The sequence below is a fragment of the Pholcus phalangioides genome, unplaced genomic scaffold, assembly GCF_987345545.1.
Source record: "Pholcus phalangioides strain wild (caught in Gottingen) unplaced genomic scaffold, Ppha-v1.0 ptg000020l_1, whole genome shotgun sequence".
Classification (NCBI taxonomy): domain Eukaryota; kingdom Metazoa; phylum Arthropoda; class Arachnida; order Araneae; family Pholcidae; genus Pholcus; species Pholcus phalangioides.
The window spans coordinates 14,144,232-14,169,414 of record NW_028301613.1 but is presented as its reverse complement, the minus strand read 5'-3'; the positions used below and the strand labels follow the sequence as shown (position 1 = coordinate 14,169,414).

At 35.5% G+C, this 25,183-nt stretch overlaps 1 protein-coding gene across 2 annotated transcripts; it reads right to left on the bottom strand.

Annotated features, from left to right (window-relative positions):
* Positions 1-95: 95 nt before the first annotated feature.
* Bmcp (uncoupling protein Bmcp mitochondrial) lies at positions 96-25,183 on the bottom strand. 2 transcript variants are annotated; one of them, XM_089248842.1, is made up of 11 exons: positions 24,959-25,183; positions 17,862-18,125; positions 15,847-15,994; positions 7,251-7,345; positions 5,900-5,985; positions 5,253-5,348; positions 5,013-5,137; positions 4,397-4,457; positions 2,821-2,916; positions 2,607-2,687; positions 96-433 (listed from the first exon to the last, which is right to left on the bottom strand). In XM_089248842.1, exons 2-11 carry the CDS (start codon positions 17,923-17,925, stop codon positions 395-397), a joined length of 891 nt encoding a protein of 296 aa, XP_089104968.1. In that variant the 5' UTR covers positions 17,926-18,125; positions 24,959-25,183; the 3' UTR covers positions 96-394. The 2 variants fall into 2 exon arrangements, with proteins under 2 accessions (XP_089104968.1, XP_089104969.1); XM_089248843.1 differs by having other exon boundaries at positions 17,862-18,107.

The following is a 25,183-nucleotide window of genomic DNA, read 5'->3' as shown; positions in this document are numbered from 1 at the left end:
TGCATTAACAATTACTTAAAAACAAAACTTTGTATGTCATTAATAAAATACTTGCCATAAAAACTAATAATTTCACACAAAATAACAAAGCAAACTTCAATGACCAGATTTTCTTTTTTAATTTAGAACATTCAGTCTTCAGTTTAATCTTCTCTCCCCCCCATGAAAGACAACCAAATGCATCAATATTTTGAAAGGATCAGATCTGCGGGAGAAATGCACGGACGTTATAACAAGACTCGATGCACACTTGACTCTTTTTCACACATAAAACAGAGCAATCACTCGAGATATATATTTATCCGTATTCCTTCGCAATTGTGTTCTCTGCTCCTTTCGAGGACGTGTTCGAAGATATTGGGTTAAGTATTTTGACTCTTGGACAACAAACAGCTCAGTAACAACGTTTCATTTGTTCATAAATTATGAAAAACTAAAAATGTAGTTAAGGTTTTTTTTCTAAAACATTCATAAATTTTCTGTAGTAAATTTACATTCAACAGAAAAAATATATAAAAATGACAAGAAACTACAAATGTAATTTGTAACTTCCACAAAATGTTTTACTTGTTATGTGCATTTTCATGAGAATATATACTCGCTCGCTTTCTTCAGCGATAGTGAGTTTTGTAATCTATTACTTGCAAGCTGTTCAGTATGTTGGATTTTCTGCAAATGAGTAGAGACACGTCTGATTCTATATAAGAGAAGTGCTAGGGCATAACATGCATTTATGTCGAAACAAAAGGAAATAAGATAATTTGCGGGAAAATTGTGAATTTTCACAATATTTAACTGGAATTTTCATATGTATTTGGCAATCAAAATTAGCAAAAAATATAAATTGGCACTTTCAGAAAACAGGCACACTTAAAAAAAAATTTCCATCTAATTGTGTAACAAATCAGCACCTCCTAGAGAGAGAAGGCCTCCGCAGTCTGCTTGTGACATCAGTAAGTAGTCCATTTTCCCTCGGAAATATCCAGGGGAAAAAAAAAATCCCTGCTCGTGCCAGCATTATCGTTGTGAGAAAAAGAAATGATCGGGCTCAGAATTGGCGATTTCTATACCCCACATCCAATCATTATGCAGTATTTGTGAGCCAATCAGGAAGATTCTATGCCAAAATAAGAAGCTATGTTTCAAAATGTGACAAACTTGGTAGGTAGTCTGAATGACGTTTATGGCAATCAGTGCACAGGCCTTCTACATCTAGGAGGTGCTGAACAAATCCATTTTACCAACTGTCTGTGGCCTTATACCACATAACACGACTTGTTTTGTTTACGAGTTGATAAAGGAAGGTGAGGGAAAAAATATGGCTTCTGCCTTGGAAGGTTATGTTTTGTGAGACGTGCAATGAAATAAAGATGCTTTTATTGAGTTTATGTTGTGAAATAGCCGGTGATCCCATTGAGAAGAAAAGGACTTGCGTTATAATTGTATATTGAATAGTTATATTTCAAACTTCTGTCTCGTGGTTTGTAAAAATTAACAGAAAATACAAATACAATGCCACAACAGGCAAATTGCCCAACGAGGTGGCTGACATAAGAACATCATGGATCCCCGAGCCATTTTTTTTGGTGGCCCTACCTACTACACCACACATGCACCCCCCCCCCCACGAATCGGTACATGCTGGAGTGTACGTGTAGTGAAACCTGACGTGAAGTTTTTTTTTTGTTTCTCTGAAATGCTTGTCATCTGCCACCAGTTTTTCTAACTATGAGTGAAGTGTTATGATTGAATGATTTATCGTTGTAGGACTGTTGCTCTCTGTGGCGAGACTTTTTCACGGGGAGATCGGCTCGCATTTGCGCCTTGAAGTTGGGAACCAACTTCAGCCGACCCCCGCTGTGGGGTTCGAACCCGGATCCTCGCATCGCAAGTCCGTCACTATAACCACTCGACCACCACAGCGGCAGAAAACACTGCAGGTTATAAACAAAATACATATGCAATGACAATTAAGAGTTTTTTGATGAAACTTTTACTTCACTTAACATATGTGCTATTTTCACGAAACTGTATAAAAGCAGCAGATTGACAGCTTTCATTGATGTGATAGTTACTGATCCAATGAAGATCCCTGAAGAGAAGCAGATCAAATTTTATCAAGAACTATTCCCGATTATTACGATGATTTTGTGATTCATAATTGTGATTTATTTACATGAATCATAATTTTTCGATCACAAATTTTATATTTGTTTACTGGCGAGGTGCGTAATGGCACCTGCCCCCATGTATGTAATATATCTTTCTCAAGATCAATAAATGGTTAGGTTTCCCCAGAGGCACCCGAGTCCCCAGGGACAATGTGCTTATATCACTGAGTGTGACAGAGCCTGGGTGTCTCTCGGTTCCTATCACTAAAAAAACAAAAGCTGCGAATTTGGCGTGGATTTTAGGAGCTGCTCAGAAAAACATCTTGAATCAGAATATGCAGCAATATCAGAATGGGTATATATATATTTTATAATATTCAATATTTGCCACATTTCTAATTTTATACAAAAACTGAAATAAAGACTACTTTCCTAACAAACAGCACATCTATCTATTAACATGGTAATCAATGAACTCAATAAAAAAAAGGATACAATAATATTCCATGGTCCTAATCGAACCCAGGTGGGAACAAAGCCCTTATACAGGGCGAAGAATCCTTCAGTCTGTACAGTCTACGAAAAATTAAAAAACAATCATCACGGCATCGCAAAAAAATGTGGAATCATCATTATCCACTAAGTTTTTTTAACACTATAGGTGAATGATAACACATATTGAACCCATGGTTGAAAAAAAAAAACTCACCTGTATTGCACACTGAACAGCGCTTGTATATAATACTTGTGCACGCGCTCCATCAACCAGCGCTGTTTTGAACCTTCTCTGGTTCATCAACCTTGTCTAAAGTCAATGAAATGGGGGAAAAGTTTAAATATATAATAAACACTAGTAGCTGAACAATTTTTTTGATCGAAGCAAACATTCACAAGAGCTAAACAAAACAAACACTGGCCCAGCAAGGTTCATAAAAAATTTTTTAAATAAAAATTAAGGAGTTTCAAGCAGCTTTTAAGGAGTCATGGCAAACGTCATAACTTTTACAGCAATAAAAAAAGGGTGGGGCACATATGAAATTTTTTTTTTATTTGCCAAATGTTTGCTCTTCTCAAAAATATTGACGCAGAAGTGGTTCAGCAATTACAACTTTTGATTTGTTACCCAGTATCATAAGAATTCATAAAATAATCAATCTACATACATACTTTTCTGTTGTCACCAAAGTATTTTAAAACTTTGAAGTTTCAGTCAAAAATATAACTCATAACAGCATCACATAAATTATAAAAAATCTAAAAGTGATATTCATTCCCCAATTATTGAATATAAAAATCCACAGCTGATAAAGATTTTTCTAAGATATTTGCAGCAACTCTTTATTCACCTCTCGCTCAAAGTGGATCAACACATACACAAATTCTTTAAAATTAAGTTTTTCAATTTTCCTTCTTGTTTTTCAGTTGTACTCAGAAAGAAATTGTTGTAAAATGCGAGAAAATTTCAGGACATTTAACACAATGTTTAGCGATTTAGATCTCGTTATTTGGCAACATTGGCGATTTAACACTCATTATTTGGCGAAATTTACAAATTAGCTCTCATAATTCGGCGGACTAGCTCTTATTCATGAAATGAATTTTTTTTTCCCATGAAACATCTGGATTTAACACAATGACGATCGTTTATAGTAATTTATGCTGCTTGCAGTGGCGACTTCTTTTTTTGGAAACTGTGGTCGGTTGAGAAAAACTGGACTAGAGTAAACCATCTTCAGCTGTACGATCAAGGATATGATCGGGGTTTCAGGATGAGGGGCCGATAATTTGAATAAGGAGCTGCAGTTACCACAATCCGATTTTCGGGGACAAAATCCAGAGCGGGGGAAGTCGACTTTTTTTAGAAACAGCTGGAAGGATTTTAAGGGAGTTTTCAAGGGCCCTTAAAAAGGAAATGAAAATTAATGACTTTTTAAGCACCATACAAACCCTGAACCAGGCTCTGTCGCTTATGCGATATCAGCTCATTACCCCAGATGATGTGGTTGTGCCAAAGAAAATTCTAAGTTACAAACAAAAAAAAAAAGTGGGGTTCCCTGCTAATGTATTTACATTCAGATGCAATTTTAAAAAGTATGTGTGAGGTGAGACATACGACAGAAAACAGGTTATACAAAGAGTTTGGTAATTAGACATTATGCATTTAAAACAAAGCATACAGGTAAGTTAATTATGTCAAAAGGAATCAACATTCTTTTTAATGAGAAATATTTTACTCAAAGTAAACACACTCTGACACTAAACCAAACATACAAAAAAAAACTTACTCTAACTACATCTATAGGAGTTGATGCAATGGCACCAGCTAAACCTGCAACAAAACTGGACCTAAAAATAAAATAAATTACGTTAACTGATTTGACATTACTCTGATGACATAATTATCAGAATGTTATAAGGAAGAGAAAATTTGTTAAAATTTCTAGCATGCTATACAAGGCAAATCGTTATTATCCCATAACGGCAACAGAAGAATAATCTAATTAATAATGATCAATTTTATTTGTACTGATTTTTGTCTTTTTTTTGCAATCCTAGCTGCCATACTAGATTTAGATTTGACAGATTTTTTTCTAAATTGCATAGGTAAACAAAGCATACAAATGACTAGTCCATGAAAAACTATTGATATAGCATAAAGGAATGAGGAGGAATTCAAGCTACTATGTGAAAAATTGATCCACAAATGCCTTGTTTGTATGTATGTATGTATATATAGCCTTAAACAATCTTCAAACACACAGATTTGCAAAAACATTTACTTAGTCAAGTATAAACACGAAAGTTTCTTCCCAGGATAATAAAAAACTGAATTAATTCAAAGCTTTATTATATGCAAATTTTGATGCCAACATGGGGGAAGAAACATGATTTTTTACTCACATAAAGTGGTTGGCAACATTGTCGTCTAGAACGTTGTTCAAAATGAGATTTTTCTTCGTAATGTCATAAACGGGTAACTCCACCCCTGCCACAACAGCTGCTCTTTGTGCAGTCGGCCCGACCCCCTGCAAAAGTTTAAATCAACGCTGCATTAAAGGATACTTCAAATCATCAATACTTATTTATCAAACTCTTATATGTTCTAGGACCATCTAACAAAGACAGAAACCATCAACCTACCCTCCATAAGCCTTTGATACCTTCTTTCTGATACATGTCCACAAAACAACAAATCATTCCTTTGCAATAGGTTCGATTCTGGGCTTGCATACGGACCTTGGAAAATAAAAAAAAACTTTTTGAAACAAAACACATGGCGCATATGTTAATCTAAATTTTATAAGCATTTTTATAACATTATTTCCCTCCCTAAAATTTGCACTTTCCTCCAACTTTTCCTACGAGATCCTCCAGTGTTTCGGCACCTCATAAACAAGGCACCTCATTCACAGGCACCTCATAAACAAGCAATTTAAAGAGTTTCCAGAAGTAAAACATAGTTGCTGAACTATTTTTGCTACTATCACTGAGTAAATATAGTTGATCACACGTGTTCCTCAGCATTTTTATTTTTCTCTTGATGCCCGCTACAGGGGATGCTCATTTTTACAAACTCCTGCCAATTTGAAGAATTCGTTCATAAATGGGACGTTCAAAGAAATGGCACAGTTTGTAAATTAGAGGTGCATTGCTTTAACAGAACACTCTTTATGATAATACAATCACGATGACTCTGATCAACTAGCAGTGAAAATATCTCTCATTACAATTAATTGCCAATCAGAATTTCATAAAGCTTTCACAAAATACATTACAGCAGCACTAACCTTCAGAACATCTGTGGGATTGGCAATCGAAGATGCCACAACGCCTGCAGTGACACCACATAGTACGCTCTTTGCTAATGTTTCATCTGCATAAGGAAGAGAATAACAATACATAAAAATAAGTCATATGTTCAATGCCATAGCTGCCAACTTTTGAAAATGAAAATTAGAGAGATTTTCACGTGGACCCGCATTTTATACTAATATCACTCCCCTAATAAATACAAAAGGGATTTTTTCACATAAAATAGGGATTTCCCACACAAAAGTTTAAGTGTAGGGAATAAAATCCCTACACGAAAAACAAGCAAAATTACAGGCCAAAACATCAATAGTGATATAAAAAATATATATATGTGTTTAATCAGAAACGATGTGAACAAACATTCTGCGCGATTGACCCCACAATCATCGGAAGATGAAGGGGAAAAAGCGTCAACTTTTGAAGAACACATGACTTTTTGGGACACTTGCTTGATGTTTTTTTGATTTCACATGGCTGATGATGTCAGTCACCATGACCGATGTTTATGTCCTTAACACAACTTGTACAAAAACAAAAAGTTGACCTTTTTCTGGAACATTTGTTGAAAGGAAATTGATCGGAATAAGTATCTTTGAAATTAATTAAATATTATTTTGCTTATCAGTATTCATGTTTTGTTATCGCACCTACGTAACTTTAACAAAAGAGGAAGTTTTGACCACATGCGCGTCACTATAATCTTCAATTATTATCCAGGACTATTGGCTGCTAAGCTATTTCTCTGCACGATAAGACAAGCAACTTTTCTTCTTACTATCAGAGGGTTTGTAAAACTTCCTTTAAAAAGGAATTTCCCACTATTCTCCCATTTACGACGTGTGACGTCATTTCGAAAGGGGAAAAAGAACAGATACAAAAGACTTTTTGTCCCACAAGAAATTCTCTGAGGATTGTTTTCAGAAGCGGGGATTCTTTTTAAATGAAGTAGGGAATTTTTGTGATTTTCGTAAAAATTTACAAGATTTAAGAACTTTTCGGGAGGTTGACAGATGATGCTAAAATTCGGGAGACTCCCGGAAAATTTGGGAGACTTGGCAGCTATGAAATGCCTGTTACACAATCAAACTCTTCACATGCTCCCACTAGGAATAGACAATGCGCTTAGTAGGCCCATGCCATTGAATCTTTATTTGAAGATTCAAAATTGAGGAAGAGGGTGGGACATTTTTCCTCTTGCACGTATATCTTCGACTATTTTCCCCTTGCACATATATCTTCGACTATTTGCGCAGTTTAAGGATTAATGATAGATGCTTACAAAGAAGACAACAGTCATAACTATATTTGCTACAAAGACATACTTACCCGAGGGATGCTTTATGAACGCGTTCTTCAAGGAATAGTAAATACCAATTTTGATGGTTCCATAAGTTGCTTGTCTCAAAACGGCGGGTTTAATCCTAGAAGAAACGAAATGCAAACAGAACTGTCAAGAATAGTGCAGGTAATATATAGAAATAAAACATCTAGATTTTCATCAGAATTTTGTAACATAAGCATCTGTCTGGTTCCCATACAGAAAACTCAGAACTTTTAGAATTGTCCACATCATTATATGATTAAAATTACAAAATAAATTTTCATACATGATTTTCATTCTTGAAATATGCTCCGTTATTTCCTGCATATAATTCGTGCATTTGAGTTTTGCTATTTTGAGAGGAAAAAAAATTTCCGTGTAATCTTCACATGCAAATTATTCACAAATACTGAAATCTTAAGGCAGGGGTTCTTAAACCGTGTGCTATGAACCTTTGTCAGTGCCAGTACTCGTCTGCAGCCGTGATAAAAGGTTTTTTTTAACAAATTCTTTATGAAACTGCTCTGGGGAGCCGCAGATAAACATTGCTTAGGGAAAAGAAGCATTGAGTGGAAAAAGTTTGAGAACCCGTTTCAAGGAACGAAAAGGGTTGTTGGTTACGATTTTTAAGAAAAATTACAATTTTCCTACTTAGGGACCATTCAAGTATTATGTCAGCATTGATGGGGTTTCTGATTTGCTGACAAGGAGGGGGGGGGGAGGGTTTAGATGATGATTACATCATCAATCACCCTTTATAAAAATATTAAATATTCTTAATGGCATCTTACTCTGTACACTAAAAACGAAAAAACCTTTTGTAAGTTTGTGGGCACTGACTAACATTCTCCCTATTGATAAGTCCCTTACAGAGCCACTCTAGTGATCTCTAAATGTTTCGGAGATCGAAGTGGTCTGGAAATGTGTCCAGGCTGCTTAAGTTCTCTGAAACTGTGCCACGGATCACTTAAGTAATATAGGAATGTGCCGCGGGTAACTTGAGTAATGTAAAACCTCACTGGGGGGCCACTTAAGTGCTCTAAAACCGTCTTACATGTAGCTCAAGGGATCTCTAAATGTGCCACAAATCGCTTAAGTGTTCTGGAGCTGTATCATGGGTCACTTAAGTGATCCGAGTGAATGTCTTGGGTAGTCTAAAAATATACCATGGCTGCTTAAATGCTCTGGAATTCAGCCATGGGTCAACTTAAGCGATCTGTAGAGATGTGCCACCTAGTTCATTTTTACAAAATTAGGTTTGAGGGGGACAGGCCACATCATCTTTGGGCCACATGTTGTCCTCAGGCCAAGGGTTCACCAAATATGGCTTAGAGGGTGGGTCGTAATGAATTTCTTAAGAAATTTGAGTTCTTAGCCTTCAAATAGCATCGAAATTAACAGAAATTGATCATCGTCTGGGGGGGGGGGGGTGTCTCTGATCCCCACCAACATGCTTTAGGAAGTAGGCGACAGAGCAGACAAAATTTGCTGGGGGGGGGACGGGTGTCAAAATGACTAAAAATTTGCTAACATAATACTTGAACGGCTCCTTACATCTATACATCACCTGTTGGTTTTTAATAACTTTTTATGAATAAGTTTTCACTCCAACCTCTCAGGGGGGAAAAAAAACCCTCTGCAGCTTATGCACAGGAAATTACGTAATCATAAATTTTTTATAAGTAATTCATTTGATATAAAAACTTCACAACATAGTGATTTGAAGATAAAATAGCAATCTCTAGTTTTTACATGCTTTTAAATTACCAAATTCAAAAAAATTAAACATGCGAGAACGAATAAATAAATTTGATGAGCGGAAAAAGAAGCGCTGAGCAATGGCTATCGCAAAATATAAAAACCTTTTTTTTGTTTAACTTTTCAAAGTAATTTGCTGACGTAAGATTTTATACCTTACTAATCATAAAATGCATGTATCAGAAATGTTTGAGATGGCATGTTAGAGAAAAATGATATTCGCAACTCATCCATTTGTCACTTTATGTGCAAAGTGGAATACGCAGAAAAAAAAACTTAGTAGAAAATATTTGCTTGTTCAAGCGAAATCGTTATAACTACGGTGAATACACTAAAAATTAACAAATGATGTGCATGATCCCCCCAAAGCAGAATATGCCAGAAACTGATGTACATCACAGAACAATCTGCTGTTGCAAAACAATCTCAGGAACACTGTGGGAATTTTTACAGCAGAACATTTTCAGTCAGCTGACAGCTCGTTGCAGAATAATGTGAAAAATTCTGCTTTGGGGTTGAAGTTCCAAAAAAACTTTAGAATGTCATGGTCATTCACTAACTAGATTGGCTGAACGTCCTGCTTTGGGAGAATCAATGTTGGTGTTTCGGCTAGACACATTCTGAATGCAGATTTTAAAGTGACAAAATGTGAAATTACAGTTAGACAGGACCTTTCTATGTTATTAATTACATATATGAATAGGTGTATTTTCGATAGTATAGTGAAACCTGTCTTACATGGAATCAAAATATAGTCTATTCAATAATTAGTGCTTTTATTTACACCTTTACAAAATGAAAATCTGTCTAAAACGGAATATTATTTTAGTCTACTGATGTTCTGTTTCGTACAGGTTTCACTGTGTATGAATTTTTCAGCTGGCATGCCAATGACACTCCTTCCACACACCCCACAGATTACGGTAGCGTAAAATTACTAATATTCTTTTTATTACTAAAATGTAACCAAGGAGTCTTTGTAAAAGTTTCGCACTACAAATGTACAACCTTTCTTGTTCAAGTAATTACAAAGTTTTAAATTTGCAATGCCATAGAATCTCATTTTTTACATTTCATTTTTTGGCATTTTTATTTTAAGGTAATATAACACAAATGCAAAACTACAGTTTTTAATCTAAATTACACAACTGTTGAAGTGCTTTAAAGCACTTCAACAAGAGGGCTTTGATAACTGCAACAGAGAAATTTAACCCCTAAGTGGTCTGGTAGCAGTGAGGTACGTGCATAAACAGATAGCATGGGGTCTATCAGACCCTACTAGACCAGTTAAGGATTAAAAAAAATTATAACTTCAAACTGTTCAGTGTAAAGGTATTGTCGTTATAATAAATACATATATTTATACAGAAACACAAGTTCTGCAAGTTACATTGTATAACCAATTATGCCACATTGTGCTACAATTTTTGACAGATCTTCGCCAAATTTTGAATGTATAACAAACAGGACCCAACTTGAACAATAGGCTCCTTTAAAAGTTTGTCAGAGCTAGGCGAAATGGTTGAAAATCTGTCCCGCAACGATAGGCCTCAATAATGACCATAGTGGTTCCCTACCAATGTGTTTCAGACATGTTACTTTAATGCTGCCAGTATATGAAGATAATCTGGGTAGTGCCAGGTATTGAAGCTAGTTATGGAATAAGCAGTTTAAGCTTTATGTGGGGGTGGGCCACAAATTTTGATTTTTATTGCTAGTCTATTCCTTTTTTTATTATTACTTTTAAAATCACATGTTATAATTATGGATAGTCTGATTAATCTGGTTGGTTAATCAATCAATTGTTAATCACAGTTAAAAATTTTAGTTCAGTTAATCAACTCAAATTAGATTAAAATTTTTATTATAAGTTTATGGATTAACTTGATTTTTTTGAAAAAAAAAAACCGATTAGATGTCATAAACCATGTTTTATACAGAACATTTTGGATAAGTGACCATATTTAAAATATTTGAATCAATATTTCGATGAAATTAGATTCAACAAAACTTAATGATTTCAGTTTGAAATTGAGTTTGATGGGAATTTTAAAAGATAAAATCCAAATTTATTGTTTCCACTATGAACAGTACAATTTCAGTATTCTTTGAAGGATAAGCTCATCTCCTCACAAGTGCTATTCAAGGAGTTTCTAGGCAAGCAAGCAACAGTATAATCGAAAATAGTATCGAAATAAGCGAATAATAACCAAAAATAACTGATTATTTTTTTAAAAAACGACAAGATCTAAGTGAAGAAATTACAGGTTTTCGCAATTATGTTCAGCATATTAAATTGCTTGAAGCGGGCAGCCTTAATTTATTAACCTATTCCTATATTTGTTTACACATACAGAATAGGTGAGTGATATCAATAAAATATTTTTTTTATACCATTAATATTACAGTATATGATCATAAAAAATATTCAATTAAAATTTGATTAATCAGTCAATTGATTAAAAATTTTTGATCAACCAGTTAAAATTTTTAAATCAATTCCCTGCCCTAGTTATCTATTACGCATAAGATAAAAATGCATTAACTTTATATAAAACAATTGTCTGCTGAAAAAATATGTTTCATTACAGGGAAAAAAAAGTATTGTATTTTAAAATACTTACCAAATCACACTATACCTGATTGGGTGAAATTGGGTAATATGGTACTTGTTGCAAAACAACGGTAATGAAGAAGATTGGATACAACAACACTTCTGTACAACGAAATGCCACTCATGTAACATACAAAAATATCTCAACAACTTTTTTGCAGTAGAAAAAAATTTAATTTAACTAAAGCTCAATCAAAATTATCACTTCTGTTTTTAATGCCTTTGAAAGTAAAACTGACAAAAGAAAAGGTGGGGAGAAATAAAAAAACCATCGATATGTAGTATTAAATCACATAATCATTACTACTTTTGTGATTTAAAGTCGTTTCCTGTTCACTCAAAGTAGTTTAGTATGCTTCCAAAATATATATAGACTTTGAAGATATGAGCATTCTTTTTTTTTAAACAATGCATTCACTGACAAAGCAGGCTTATCAAATGCCAGTCCACTTCACACGATTCTTTACAAAAGCTATAGGGATTCTTTACAATTAAGATTGCCTTAATACAAGAAATATCTTGTAATATCTTTCCGTCCAAGAACAAATCGACATCTTGGTAATCAAATTGAAAATCTGAATGTTCCCCTTGTCAGTTTTACTATCAATAGACTGATATCGAATTCTCATCAATCCCAACAAATCCTCTCTCAAAACTTTTTTTTAAAAAACAAATTATAGTTCAATACTTCCCAATACAAAATGAGAGTGAAAGAAATTTTAAATAAGGGCAATTCACTCATGTTGAAACATCTTTTAAACCTCGGAATGAATTATAAGTTTCTTTTGTAACTTAATACAAGGCTTTGTAACAGAAAATTTCCAAATGGGAAAAACAAAGGAAGGTTGAAAAAATTAGCAATCGTGTGTTGTAATCCTAATCAGATTGAAAGAAAAACCATTTCAAACTTTAACACACAGTAAAGACATTTAATGAAACACTAAAGTTACTAGCAAACATTTAATCATAAATAATATCCATTGTTTGGTTCTATGAATTAGCTTAAGGAAAACATTGTGGAAGCAATTATCTATTGGTATCACCAATACGTCTCATTGTCAGCAGTACCTTCCCATACCAAACAGGAAACTACTTCATCTAAACCACTCCATACACATTGGGGTTTATTCAGCTAATCTTTAATGCAACTTGAAGTTTTTCGTGTTCTCAAGTTCCTCATTAAGTTTCCATAAAATTTGTTAAAACGATTTATAATTGGAAGAAAGAATTGAAACTAAATTATCCTGGTATGAATTCTCTAGGTGACTAAAAAGTCATATGCAAGAGTATCGAAAGGAAGGATGAATATTCACCAAAATTGAGGCTTTTAAAAAGCTTTGATTGCAAGATTGAAATGACATACAGTAATTTGTTCCAAGACAAAGAGATGAGTAGAAAACAACGTAAGTTGAGGTATATTTTTCCAAAGATAATGCACTTCTTTCCTTAGAAAGGGAAGGGAGGAAAATGTAGATTTTCTTAATTTTTTTCGAACCTATTCATATTTTTTGATGTGCAACTCTCTCTCATGGAAACATTGCTCGTCAAAGATCTCCAAGTTTTTTCAAAATGCATGTAATTGGGGAAAAAATCATTTTGGATGACAAGACTACGTAAATGCAAAGTAATACATGTCAAGGGGGACGAGGTCAAGGTATTACTGTACATTGTTCCTTCAATTACATTTATCATTTTACCTTGTGGGTGGCCCAAGTAACAAGTGAAAACTATTCAGTGAGAATTCTGCAACTTACGAGAAACATTCCCTATAATTTTGCCTTTTTACCTGCGTGGCTGGTTTGATCCTTCTGCGCGCGTGTATTGTCAGCGTGCGTGCAGAACGTCATATGTAATAATTACCAATTTTTTTTATGCCACAATGTTTCTTCACATGCAGTTTCATGTTCGGTAAAAATGTCATGTTTCTGACCAATAGAACACTAGCTATGGCATTGTTGCAAACTGTGTTGTGTATTGAAAACTATTACTGCTGTATGAAAGCTATTGCTGCTGTTTTCTTTTCTCCTAAAAGTGGTTTTTTTTACACACGACATCTTGCCAGCACAGCGACGATATAAAATGAAACGATGGTGTATTCAGTGATTTTGAATGTCATTACACTTCACTCATAGTTTGAAAATAGGAGGCAGATGGCAGCACTATAACAAGCATTACACAGACCCAAGCTTCACATTAGGTTCACAACACAGACATGCATATTCCAACATATACCAATTCGTTAGAAGTTCCGCAGAGGAATATGGACGAGATGCATGCATGGTTTAGTAGTAGCAGTGATTTTGAATGGTTGGTTTTAATTCTTTTTGGTTTTTGTGTTTTGCATTTGGGTGTTTTATTACTTGTCATTCTGGCTATGTAATTTAAGAGCTGTGTGCAATGAGATTCTTTAACTCTTTCTTTTTAAGAATTGTTGATAAGTGTAATTGTAACAGGGTTTGATATCCGTAGAATGTGAAAATTAGTGTTGGAGTTCACATTTAATAAATTATGAGGCAGAATGTTTTGTTTACTTTTACTTCCCGTTATCATAGCTTCGTTTTGTTCCTCCTATTATACCTTGGAAAAAAAAAAACATGAATGTCACAGATACGACACTATAGAAAGCTCATTCAACACAAAGGCTTAGGTATTTTGAACAAGCCGAAGCTAACAGTAGCCAGACTTTAATGTGAGTCACTTTTGTTTTGTGAGCAAAACTACTGCAGAGATATCATTTGATTACATCTTTCACACAAAAAAAGAACGGTCTAACTATGGTCTCGTCCAAGTACGACACATGCAATGATGCCACTGCGATACACAACTAAATATGTTCATAATTCTCAACTATTGTTGTATTCCTTATCGCTTGTTAATTATAACTCAACTATTGGTATCTTTCACTTCAAGCAACATCTTAGAATCCACGAAACATCAATTGACCCAGCTATAGGTTGTCCATCTCATCACCACTCACCACACTACTTTTATTCCGCATGATACTATGCCGATCAATTTTTGTATAAGTAATTAATATTGTGGAATGGGGGGGGGGAGGGGAAAGGATAAATTCAACAGGATTTCCTTTACTTCATACAAAATGTTTGAGTCCAGATACAAGTAACTTTCACAGACTTCAAATACTCTAATGAGTGTAGCAATTAAATCAGTTACGATATTGCATGTGGATACAACGATTTCAGAAGTGGGCTTCTATTTTCCAGGAATCTTGACAAATATACTTTTTTTTTTCATCAGAAGAATTAGTTAAACTCTAAGCGGTTTTTAAAATTTTCCTGATTTGTATTATAATTGCCACATTGGAAATAAAAGCGTGTTAAGAATCAGATATATTTCTGGATGATCGAAATAAAGCAAATCAAGTTTGACGAGATACCTCAGGATTGCTGCTGTAGGGGTTAAAACTGTTGTGCACACAAAGAACATCTTGTGAAAGTTGTATATTTCTTGCAATCAAAAGTTAACACAATGCTTGGGGAAAAATCCCTCACAAGTTTTTTTTAACACTTTTGAATTAGCATTCATAGAATCGATTATATTGATTAACATTCAGTCAGGTATTTGCAGCTTCAATTGAATGACAACTTTTTCGGGTTAAAGGCCATCATATGTTTGAACACTGACTCAACATTTCACCCATATATATATGATGAGCAACTTCAGAAGTTAACAATGTAAAATACCATCATTGGCTCCCATGGAACATGCAAGCAAAACATTGAGTGAATATTCGAACACAAGGCAAACCTTTAGCCCAAAAACCATTTATCCTTACACTGATTAGCTTCAAGAAATAAAGCATTTAATTAGATACGGAAAAATATTGTAAACAGATTTACAAATACACAACATGAATTTTAATACAGATATGCATTTAGTGAATGGTGGGGGGGGGGGGGGCAGCAGAGTTAACTTTAAAATATATAAGGGAAAAAGTTTGAAAGTATCAATTTCTCTATTACTCATTTTTCAGTTTTCATTAGACTGCATTGAAAATAGCATTTTTTCCACATTGCGAATAATGGAAATTTTATAGATACTAACTTTTATGAGGATAAAAAACTCATGCATAATGGCTTATTTAATTTGCAAATCTCATGCAAATCATAGATAAAAATGTAAAAAAAAAATTAGGTAGGATATAAAGTCTGATATATAAAGACAGACCAAATTGAACGTTAATATACTGATGTTTAACATATGCTTACCCAGAATACAGAGCTTTGATGCCTTCTTCGTTTTTTATACGAATCAGGGCGTGTGTCATTCCACGGTATCTGATTTCTTTAAACTTTGCATCGCTAATCTGTCCTTGAACTTGAAGTCTCGTCTTTGTTGTGTCAATTGGGAAAGTACCTGCATAACCATAGTGAAGGAAAACAGGATTATCAAAAAAAAAATCATTCAGTTTAATTCTATATAGATTTGAGCTATGAATACAGTAGACTCCCGGTTATCTGACAGTCACAGGACCTATCATTTGATCATTTTTGTCACACCACAGTCATTTTCTGCACAGCACATGAGGGGTAATTAGACCAGGACCTATAATTTATTGCTGACTCCGAACGGCAGGCTTGTTTTTTATACTCAGAGAGGTTGGTGTGCTAACCCCTCGATGAGAGACTCCTTGAGGCAGCAATTTTTTGCTGCGGTGAAGTCGCCATTTTTAGTCACAGGACCGGGGGGGGGGGGGATAACAGATATCAAAATCATCATATAACTGCCAGGACATGGTTTTTAAGAGTAAAAACTAAAAATGTAATGTGATTGTATCACCAGTTATATCAATCAAAATTTCTTATCCTGTCCCATAAGATGTTCTCTTATAAATGTGACAGATGGAGATGTTTCCACTACATACCAGGAGGCTTTCTTCTTCACTCAAGCCCCAACTCGAATTAGTGACAGCCCTGTTCCACCTAATGTTGATATATGCCACTAATGTTGATGTCAAATTATCAGTTATCTATTGGCAAACAGACTATTCTCTTATATTTCAGTCGTTGCAGGCGATGTTGTGTGCAATACCAGAAGAACCATAAAAATAGCAACAGTTCATACTCATGGATGATTCCCTTTGATTGCATTCAACAATTGCCTATGTCTGCAATAAGAGCATCGGCTATAACCTAGAATAAAGGGATAACTTATTGAGTTTGGCCGTGGCAAATTCATCATTCCTTCGTATCAACTAGATGTGTAGGCAGTGCTAAGCCCCACAGCAGAGTGTGCAGAAAAATGTGATGTATGCCGCACAACAATCACTGCTGCTGAAGAACAGTCTAAACAAGAATATGAAAAAAATGATGGGAAAGAACAATTCATGTTTTCTTTACTATTATGGGAATCAGAAGCGACTCGAGAAAAAATCTCTACCCCCGTTTGAGACCTATTTTTGAACATTTTCAGTCGACTGAGGGTTCAGAACAATCCAAAAAATTCTGCTTTGTGGGATGGGGAATGCTAAGGACTTCAAAAAAATGTTAAAAGCCCCCGCTCAAGTACAATAGCTTACCACTTACCATTCTTGTACGTTTGTACCCACTTACTTAAAACATTGCTCCTTGTATGAATTTCTCTAAATTATTTTGACGCCCCTTCGGATCATAACCCGCATTAATAAAAATAACCACGAAAACTAGAGATAGAATGCATAAAATTCAGTTTCACAGACATTCCTTAATTATTAATTTTTTTGTTTTGCAATTATTTTTCAGAATTGCCGTTCTTCCTATAGCAGCGATCAATGCAACCGCACAGCCCTAAAGCCATTTTTTGCTGCACGTCAGCGATTTCCAAAATGCCGGTCCAAGACCCCGGGGTTTCAGAAGAAGTTGTGAATGGGTGTGCAAGATCTTCACCCTAAATTCACACATTTTCGGCTTCTTTTTGAATGATTGCAGTATGGATTGTTACAATTTTACATGATATAAAAAAACTCACAAAGGACATCTCATGAACCTCTCAACAACAGTAACCTCCCAATAACTGCCACATTTTCTCGATCCCATAAGTGGCCGTTGTTCGGGGAAGGGGGGGCACTATATTTTCTTTTGATATTTGAATTTTTCAAATTTTTCATCGTCTTGGAAGAAGGGTGGGAAGGCCATAGCCCACCCTATGCATACCCACTTTCCTTCCCTGCATACGCATCTGGACAAGAACATGCAACACAAGTTAGTCAATTGTCATTAATAAATTTATAAACAGCCAAACTCACCAAATTCAGCTGTGACAGAAGCAAGCCCTCCATAAACAAAGGGACGCCAATCCCCGTTGAACATATCCTTGTGACGCTGGATCTTGATTTCCTCTCTTTATGTATTTCCTCTTGTCAATATATATTTTTAAAATTGTTTATTTTATCAGCTCTTATGCTTCACGACTTATTTCCAAATGACTTGTTTTGAATTTACAGCTGCTTCTTCAGATTAGGCAGGTCGAGCGTTCTAATTTAGGGCAGAACCTGGGGAGTGGCAGAAACCTGTTTAAAGTAAAAGTAAACAAATTATCATAGCAGAATGCCGAGTTAATCAAACTTAGCTAATTCTAAATAAATATGAAATACAAAATTCATACATTCTCTATTTGTCAACGAATGGTAAAAGTGCAAATACATTTTTTGTTGAGCAAACTGGTTTACAGGATACCACATTGTGTAACGAGAGCTCTATAGCTGGTAAAAATAGAGATCAGACTGGTGTTTCCCAATGAGGGTAATATCGTCCCTTCCAGGGTGTTACAGAAACAACATGGATCTTATTATGGCTTAGCTGGGAGGGACGGTGAGAGTATTTTTCTAACAAAAAAGAGAAATAGGTATATTATATCCACAAATAGAAGTTTGTGGACTAAACCATAGTTCCCCAAACTCTCCATTCCATTACCCTCTTCTTCAAAGAATTTTTCTTCGCAGCCTCCCCTATTTCAAGCCAACCCATAGGATCTTTATACTAAATCCAAAGCTCCCCCCCCCCCACCACCAAGACAATATTGTCCACTTTGGGAAACACTGGACTAGACAAATGTTTTGGTCACAAAAACTATGGTGCTACTTATGTATGTTTGCGAACAGGGCTGGCGCCAGGAGGCCACCTAGGCATATTTACAGGGACGGAATTTTTTCCTATAATCGATTTGTTACGACTTTGTTTTTACTCTTGCAGATGACTGCTTATTTTGTGTTTTGAAGGTTTCTTTTAACCAAGAACAGCTGATAAATGTTGTTAAGGCAAGGGAGCAATGGGTGGCAAAGGTTTGAGAACTACTGCATCACCAGACCCTCCCCAAGGGGGCCAGCAACCTACACTTTGGGAACCCCTGTATTAGGGCAGTGGAGGTGAAGAAAAACAACTTTTTTCCAGATAGTCTCATACAAACGGCGGCAAAATTTTTTAAGACTGGAATTGTGTGCGAGCATGCAAGTCTGCTCAATGGCAGAAGACATTTATAAGGCCTGGAATAGGGCCTACACATGGTACTAAGTAATATGAAAGTATGCCACTTTTTCGAGCATATGCAACCACGATGAGCTTATTGGTAACATTTGCTCGAATGCAACCAATAAGTTTAGTGGTTGCATATGCTCGAAAGAGGCATGCTTTCGGGCCACTCTGCGACATGTGTATTCTAGGCCTAAAGACTTTTCTTCAAGGAACCGCGAGGGAAAAAAATCCCTTGGAATTTTGTACGCTGGAAATACATAGCAACAAACTCCAAGTGACTTTAAACAAAATTCATTTGCTTTCTTTATTGTATTGTACCGAAATCGAAAAAAACCAACTTTTGCATAAATGTAATTTCCGTCATATATAGGTGAAATATCTGTGGTGTTTGGTCAGAACATGATGTCTCCAAAAAATGGCTTTTTGATCTAAAAGTAAATCTCGTTAATTATAACTAATAAGAAGTGAGATAAATGCACAAATACGTGCGTATGGCTAAACAACATGCTGATGTATAATATTTTCATTCATATTAGTGTGTATGGCATTTAAAAATCAAAAATAAAGCAATGAAAATGCTTATATCTCAAAAATGTGATTTTGGAGTTATCATGTTCTGACCAAACACCATAGATATATAGCTTAGTTTTTCTTTACATTTTCGAATTACGAAATTATGTAAGTCTGTCAAGGTCACAACTAGGATTTTTGTGAGGTGGTGGAGAGACAAATGTGATTGATGTCTCGACACACTACTAAACCAGACATGCACCTCATCCATATTCCTCTGGAGAACTTCTAATGAATTGGTACATGTTGGAATGTGTGTGTGCATGTAGTGAACCTTCTGCGAGATTTGTTTCTGTGTAATGTTTGTTATGTGTATTGCTGCCATCAATTTTTCTAACTGTGCAAGGGTAGTAATGACTGAATAGTATGCTGTTGTAGGATTGTCTCTCTGCGGCGAGACTTTTTAAGGGGGAGATCGGCTCACATTTGTGCCTGGAAGTTGGGAACCACAGAAAACCAACTTCCGCCGACCACCACCGTGGCGATGGTGGGGTTCAAACCCGGGACCTCACAACACGAGTCAGTCACTATAACCAGTCAACCACCACAGCGGTGATGCCTTTACACCAGCATTTTTTTTCTCCTTAAAATTTGCCGTCCTCAAGTTTTTAGTCCAGGGTAGTTGCCCCCCCGTTCCAACCCTGAAGTCAGTATCAACCTAAGTTTTTGGTTACTTGAGTAAGATCCAGTGCACATTAGCTCGGGATAATGAGAGTCTTGCAGTATCTTTGAATAGTAATTAGATAGTGGATGGCTTAGCATGTGGAAACTTTTTCATAGCTGCCAACTTTTGAAAATGAAAATTCGGGAGATTTTCGCGCAAACCCGTATTTTATGCTAAAACCACTCCCTAATAAATACAATAGGGAATTTTCCAAATAAAATAGGGATTTTCCAAATATAAAAGTTAGAGCGTAGGGAATAAAATACCTACTCAAAAACTGAAGTCAAATTAAAATAGGGGTTTTACACACATGGAAGTTAAACCCTTGGGAATAAAATTCCTACGCAAAAAACAAGTGGAATTGGAGGTCAAAACTTCAATGATGTAAAAATAAATATTGTGTTCAATCAGAAACGCTGTGAACAAACATTCTGCGCGAATGACCCCAAAATGATCGGAAGATGAAGGAAAACACCGTCAATTTTTGAAGAGCACTGACTTTTTGTGACACTTGCTTGATGTTTTTTTTTTTTTCATTTCACGAGTGATGATGGTAGTCTTTCCATGACCGATGTTTATGTCCGTAACACAACTTGTACAAAAAGAAAAAGTCGGGTCTTTTTCCGGAACGTTTGATGAAAGGAAATTCATCGGAATAAGTATCTTTAAAATTGATTAAATATGTTTTTGCTTATCAGTATTCGTGTTTTGTTATATCGCACGTTATAACAAAAGAAATTTTGACCACATGCGCGTGACTATAATCTTCAATTATTATCCAGGACTATTGGCTGCTAAGCCATTTCCCTGCACGATAAGACAAACAACTTTCTTGTTACCATCAGAGGGTTTGTAAAACCTCCTTAAAAAGGGAATTTCCCCATTTACGACGTGTGACGTCATTTCGAAAGGGAAAAAAAGATGCCCCACAAGAAATTCCTTAGGGATTGTTTTCATAAGCGGGGATTTTTTTTAATGAAGTAGGGAATTTTAAGTGACAACTAGGGATTTTTGTGATTTTCGTAAAAATTCGGGAGATTTAAGAACTTTTCGGGATGTCGAGCGATGAAGCTAAAATTCGGGAGATTCCCGAAAAAATCGGGAGACTTGGCAGCTATGCTTTTTATATAGAAAATTCCAAACTTTACAGGAGGAACATAAAATAGCTTGCTGAAAAATTGACATTTGTGATTCTCCCCCCCCCCCCATATTATTATTCGGTGCCGATTGTTATTGATTTTTTCAACAGCTGTAATTGGCGAGATGCAAGGTTTATAATCTAAAACCATCAAAAAAGTAATTTCCAGGGAATGGAAAATTGATGTACGAGATTATAATTCCAAGCCATCCATAATCATAATTAATCAAGATTACGTCGTCATTCTAGGCTTTTACAGATGATAAATAAATCAGAAGAAATCAAAGCACTGATACATAAAAAAAAGAAAAGAAAAAGAAACTCCAGACATAACAATCACCTGAAATCGAGATAAAAAAAAATTATCTCATAGCATAACGTAGACTGATAATCCTTTTCTTTCCCCTCGAGATAAGATGAAATGGTTAAAGGTCAGAATCCATTTTTTTTTTATAGTTTATTTTCCCCGCCCTCTGAGCATTCGGGAAGATTCTCATTCATGAATGAAGTCATTGCTTTGCAAGATAAAATTCTGTAATCTGAGAGATAAATATTTCTTTACTGCAGCATTAATAATTTATTCACTTCTAATTGATGGTTGTTTTCTTCAGTGCCGTAACTAGGCAGGTATTACAGGTGCACCCACACAGGGCCCACTTGGAAGGCGGGTCCCAAGAATGTACCTAAATGCAAATTCTTGCACAGGGCACAGGAATGGCTTGTTACAGCACTGGTTCTGTTTGTTAAGAGATGCTCTCATCAGCAGTGCAGTGGGAACCACAGACCTATTCTCTTATGGTTGTTTGAATCAGCAGGAGAAGTAAAGAAGAGCAGGACCCCCCTCCCCCCAAGTGCTTTTGCAGGAAGGTAAATCTTCTAGAAATATTTTGAGCTGCAAAATTTCAAAAAACATAAGGGAGCAGCTTGGGAATGTTTGTTGCAGTGAAGTTTTCGGTGAAAAAAAAAGTGTCAAGCATAGGCTGACCATATTTGCTTGAGAGAAATGAAATTGGACTTTGAAATACATCGCCAATACTGAAGTCATATATACGAATGAAAGAGGGAAAATTTTTTATTCCCAAAACGTAACTACGAAGCTTTACTCAATGTACAAGACATCATGTTTAAAATTCACCTTCCTCACTAAGAAAACCACAACGAATTTACCTTTTCCGATAAAAATATTAAACTTTTCTTTGAACTTTACCAAGTTTAAACCTTGCGATTTTAATGCTTTAAAAATATTTTTGCATACCTTTCTTTACAATTAGTTAATACTAATGTGTAAAGTGTTTTCATAGTTTTAAAAAAAAAAATCCTGGTGTTTTTTATAGCGATTTCCACTGGTTTTAACAGATGGTAAAGTTGTCCCGTTTCCAAGGTAGCTTTGAAAATGCCAATGCTGTTTATTTTTTTTAAACTTATAAATTTTAACTTGTCATGTTTCCACAGATTATGACTAATGTCAATATGTCGTTAAAATGTTCCAATGCTGTTTATAATGGTTTTAAAGGATTTTCATGCATTATCAATCAATAAACAAGGAAATAATAACAGAATTGTCCCGGTTGACGGTACAAAAGAAAACAACAAAATATATCAGAAAACACAATCCTCCTGCACGTTTTCAAACTTTATTGGGTGTTATCATTCTGCTGGTAATACTGGAAATTGCGCCAAATCAGATCTGGAGATAAAAAATATTGTCAAGCACAAGAATACCTACTAAACCACACACGCATTTCCTCCGTATTCCTCAGCAGAACTTCTAACGAATTGGTACATGTTGGAATACGCCTACACGTGTCATGAACCTAACATGAAATTTGATTTCAAGTAATGCTTGTGATAGTGCAGCCAAGGGACTAGCCATTCCTATGCCCTGTGAAAGCATTTGAATTTAGATCCCTTCTGCCCCCCCCCCTTCAAGTGGGCTGTGTGAGGGTGCACCTGCCTAATTATGGCCATCTATTTTCTGAACTATGTGCGAAATGTAATGATTGAATAATTGTACCATTGTGGGAATGTTGCTCTCTGTAGCAAGACTTTTTTGATGGGGCGAGATCAGCTTGCATTCGCAGCTCAAAGTTGGGAACCACAGAAAACCAACTTCAGTACATAAGTCTACCGTATATTAGGAATTATTTAATTTCGTAATGTTTGAAAATGTACCAGAAAGAGTTGATGTTGGCAACATTTTGGCATAGACAAAAACTTTGTGACAAAAAAAAGGTAAATGTTGAAACAATGGGAGGAATTGACCAACAAATCTAGTACCTCACACATTAGGCTAGAGGGACGCTGAAACTTACTGATCCTATAAAGGCCCGTTTATACACGATAAGTTAAAGTACTTGACAACTTAAAATTTAATCAAGTTCAGTAAGTGAATGATTAAGTAATTTAGTTGTCTAGCAAATACACCTGATTATATTTTTTCAGATAAGTAGACCCACGGGAGTATTCACGTATTATGTCAGCAAATTTTTAACCATTTTCGACCTCCCCTTGTCATCAAAAGTCAACAAAACACTGACCCCCTTCCCAGCAAAATTTCGTCAGCATCTTAGAATATTTCATATCTTAAAAATAAGGCGGTTGATGACATAATCAACCATCAAACTTCCCCTCCTCGCGATGCTGATGTAATACGTGAATGACCCCTATGTGCATGCACCAGTGGATCCATAAAAGCAGAATGTTTTGCGATGTTCTGCAACGAGCCCTCAGCTGACTGAAAATGTTCTGCAGTAAAAATTCGCATGTACATAATAGCGTTTTTCTACACTATTTTTAAAATTCTTCCAGATTGTTCTGCAACAGCACCGGGTGTTCTGCGACGTACGTCACACATTTTGACACATTCCACTTTGGGGCAGTGGACCTCCTATGGAAATCATCCAATCCGCGTTCAATAAATCCACTGACATGCGGACACTTTATTCAAGAACTTGTCACCTTAAAATTTAGTTACATCACTAAACGTGAGTGTAAAAGGACCTGCATTTCAATGACACAGGACAGGGGTCGCTACAATGCACGCTTGTCCCAGGTCACAAATCATTTTTTTTTTTTTTTTTTGAGTGTGTGTGTAATTGATGCCCTAATAACATAAGATCAAATACAAACATGATCTCAGTCCCCGCAAATACATTTAAAATACACAGAGCTGATATTTGACAGCTACAAACTCTTCCCCCAAATAAAGGAAATGCATCTGTAATAGGACTGGAGGATAATACTGTATAGACAAAGATCATATAAATCCTTCGCTTAAAAAAATTGAACATTTCCTCTCTAGCATTCCTTTCATTATTATCATTTGATGAGAACTAATGAGTAAGTACTTAATTAACATCTAATCTATCGCTTAACAATAAGCTTCTATCTTACAACGTCAAGGGTTCCCACAAAGAAAAAGAAATGCACAATCTCATCCACTGCGCTTAGTATTAAATAAACTGAGAACCACAATAGAAATGACATTTCTATTTACTTACACGTAAACAGGTCATCCTTGGTTAGTTATTGCCGAGGATTCCAATCAGCTGCCGCGATTCAATTTTCCAAAATGAAAGATCAATCGGCAGTGGATGACGGGAGTTTTTAATTTCGCAAATGTTCCAAGCCCTGGACGCGGCGTTTCAATCAGCTCGCACTGAAACGAAATACCTCGCAGTGCTATGGAACCATTTGTACGACGACGACATGATATTACGAAAAAG

Bases quoted from the DNA above. Each gene is read 5' to 3' on its own strand.
- Bmcp (XM_089248842.1), bottom strand. From the start codon at position 17,925: ATGTTCAACGGGGATTGGCGTCCCTTTGTTTATGGAGGGCTTGCTTCT. The intron at 7,346-15,846 runs GTAAGCATATGT...CGTTTCTTCTAG, and splicing joins ATCAAAGCTCTGTATTCTGG to GATTAAACCCGCCGTTTTGA. The intron at 5,986-7,250 runs GTAAGTATGTCT...TTCCTTATGCAG, and splicing joins GTTCATAAAGCATCCCTCGG to ATGAAACATTAGCAAAGAGC.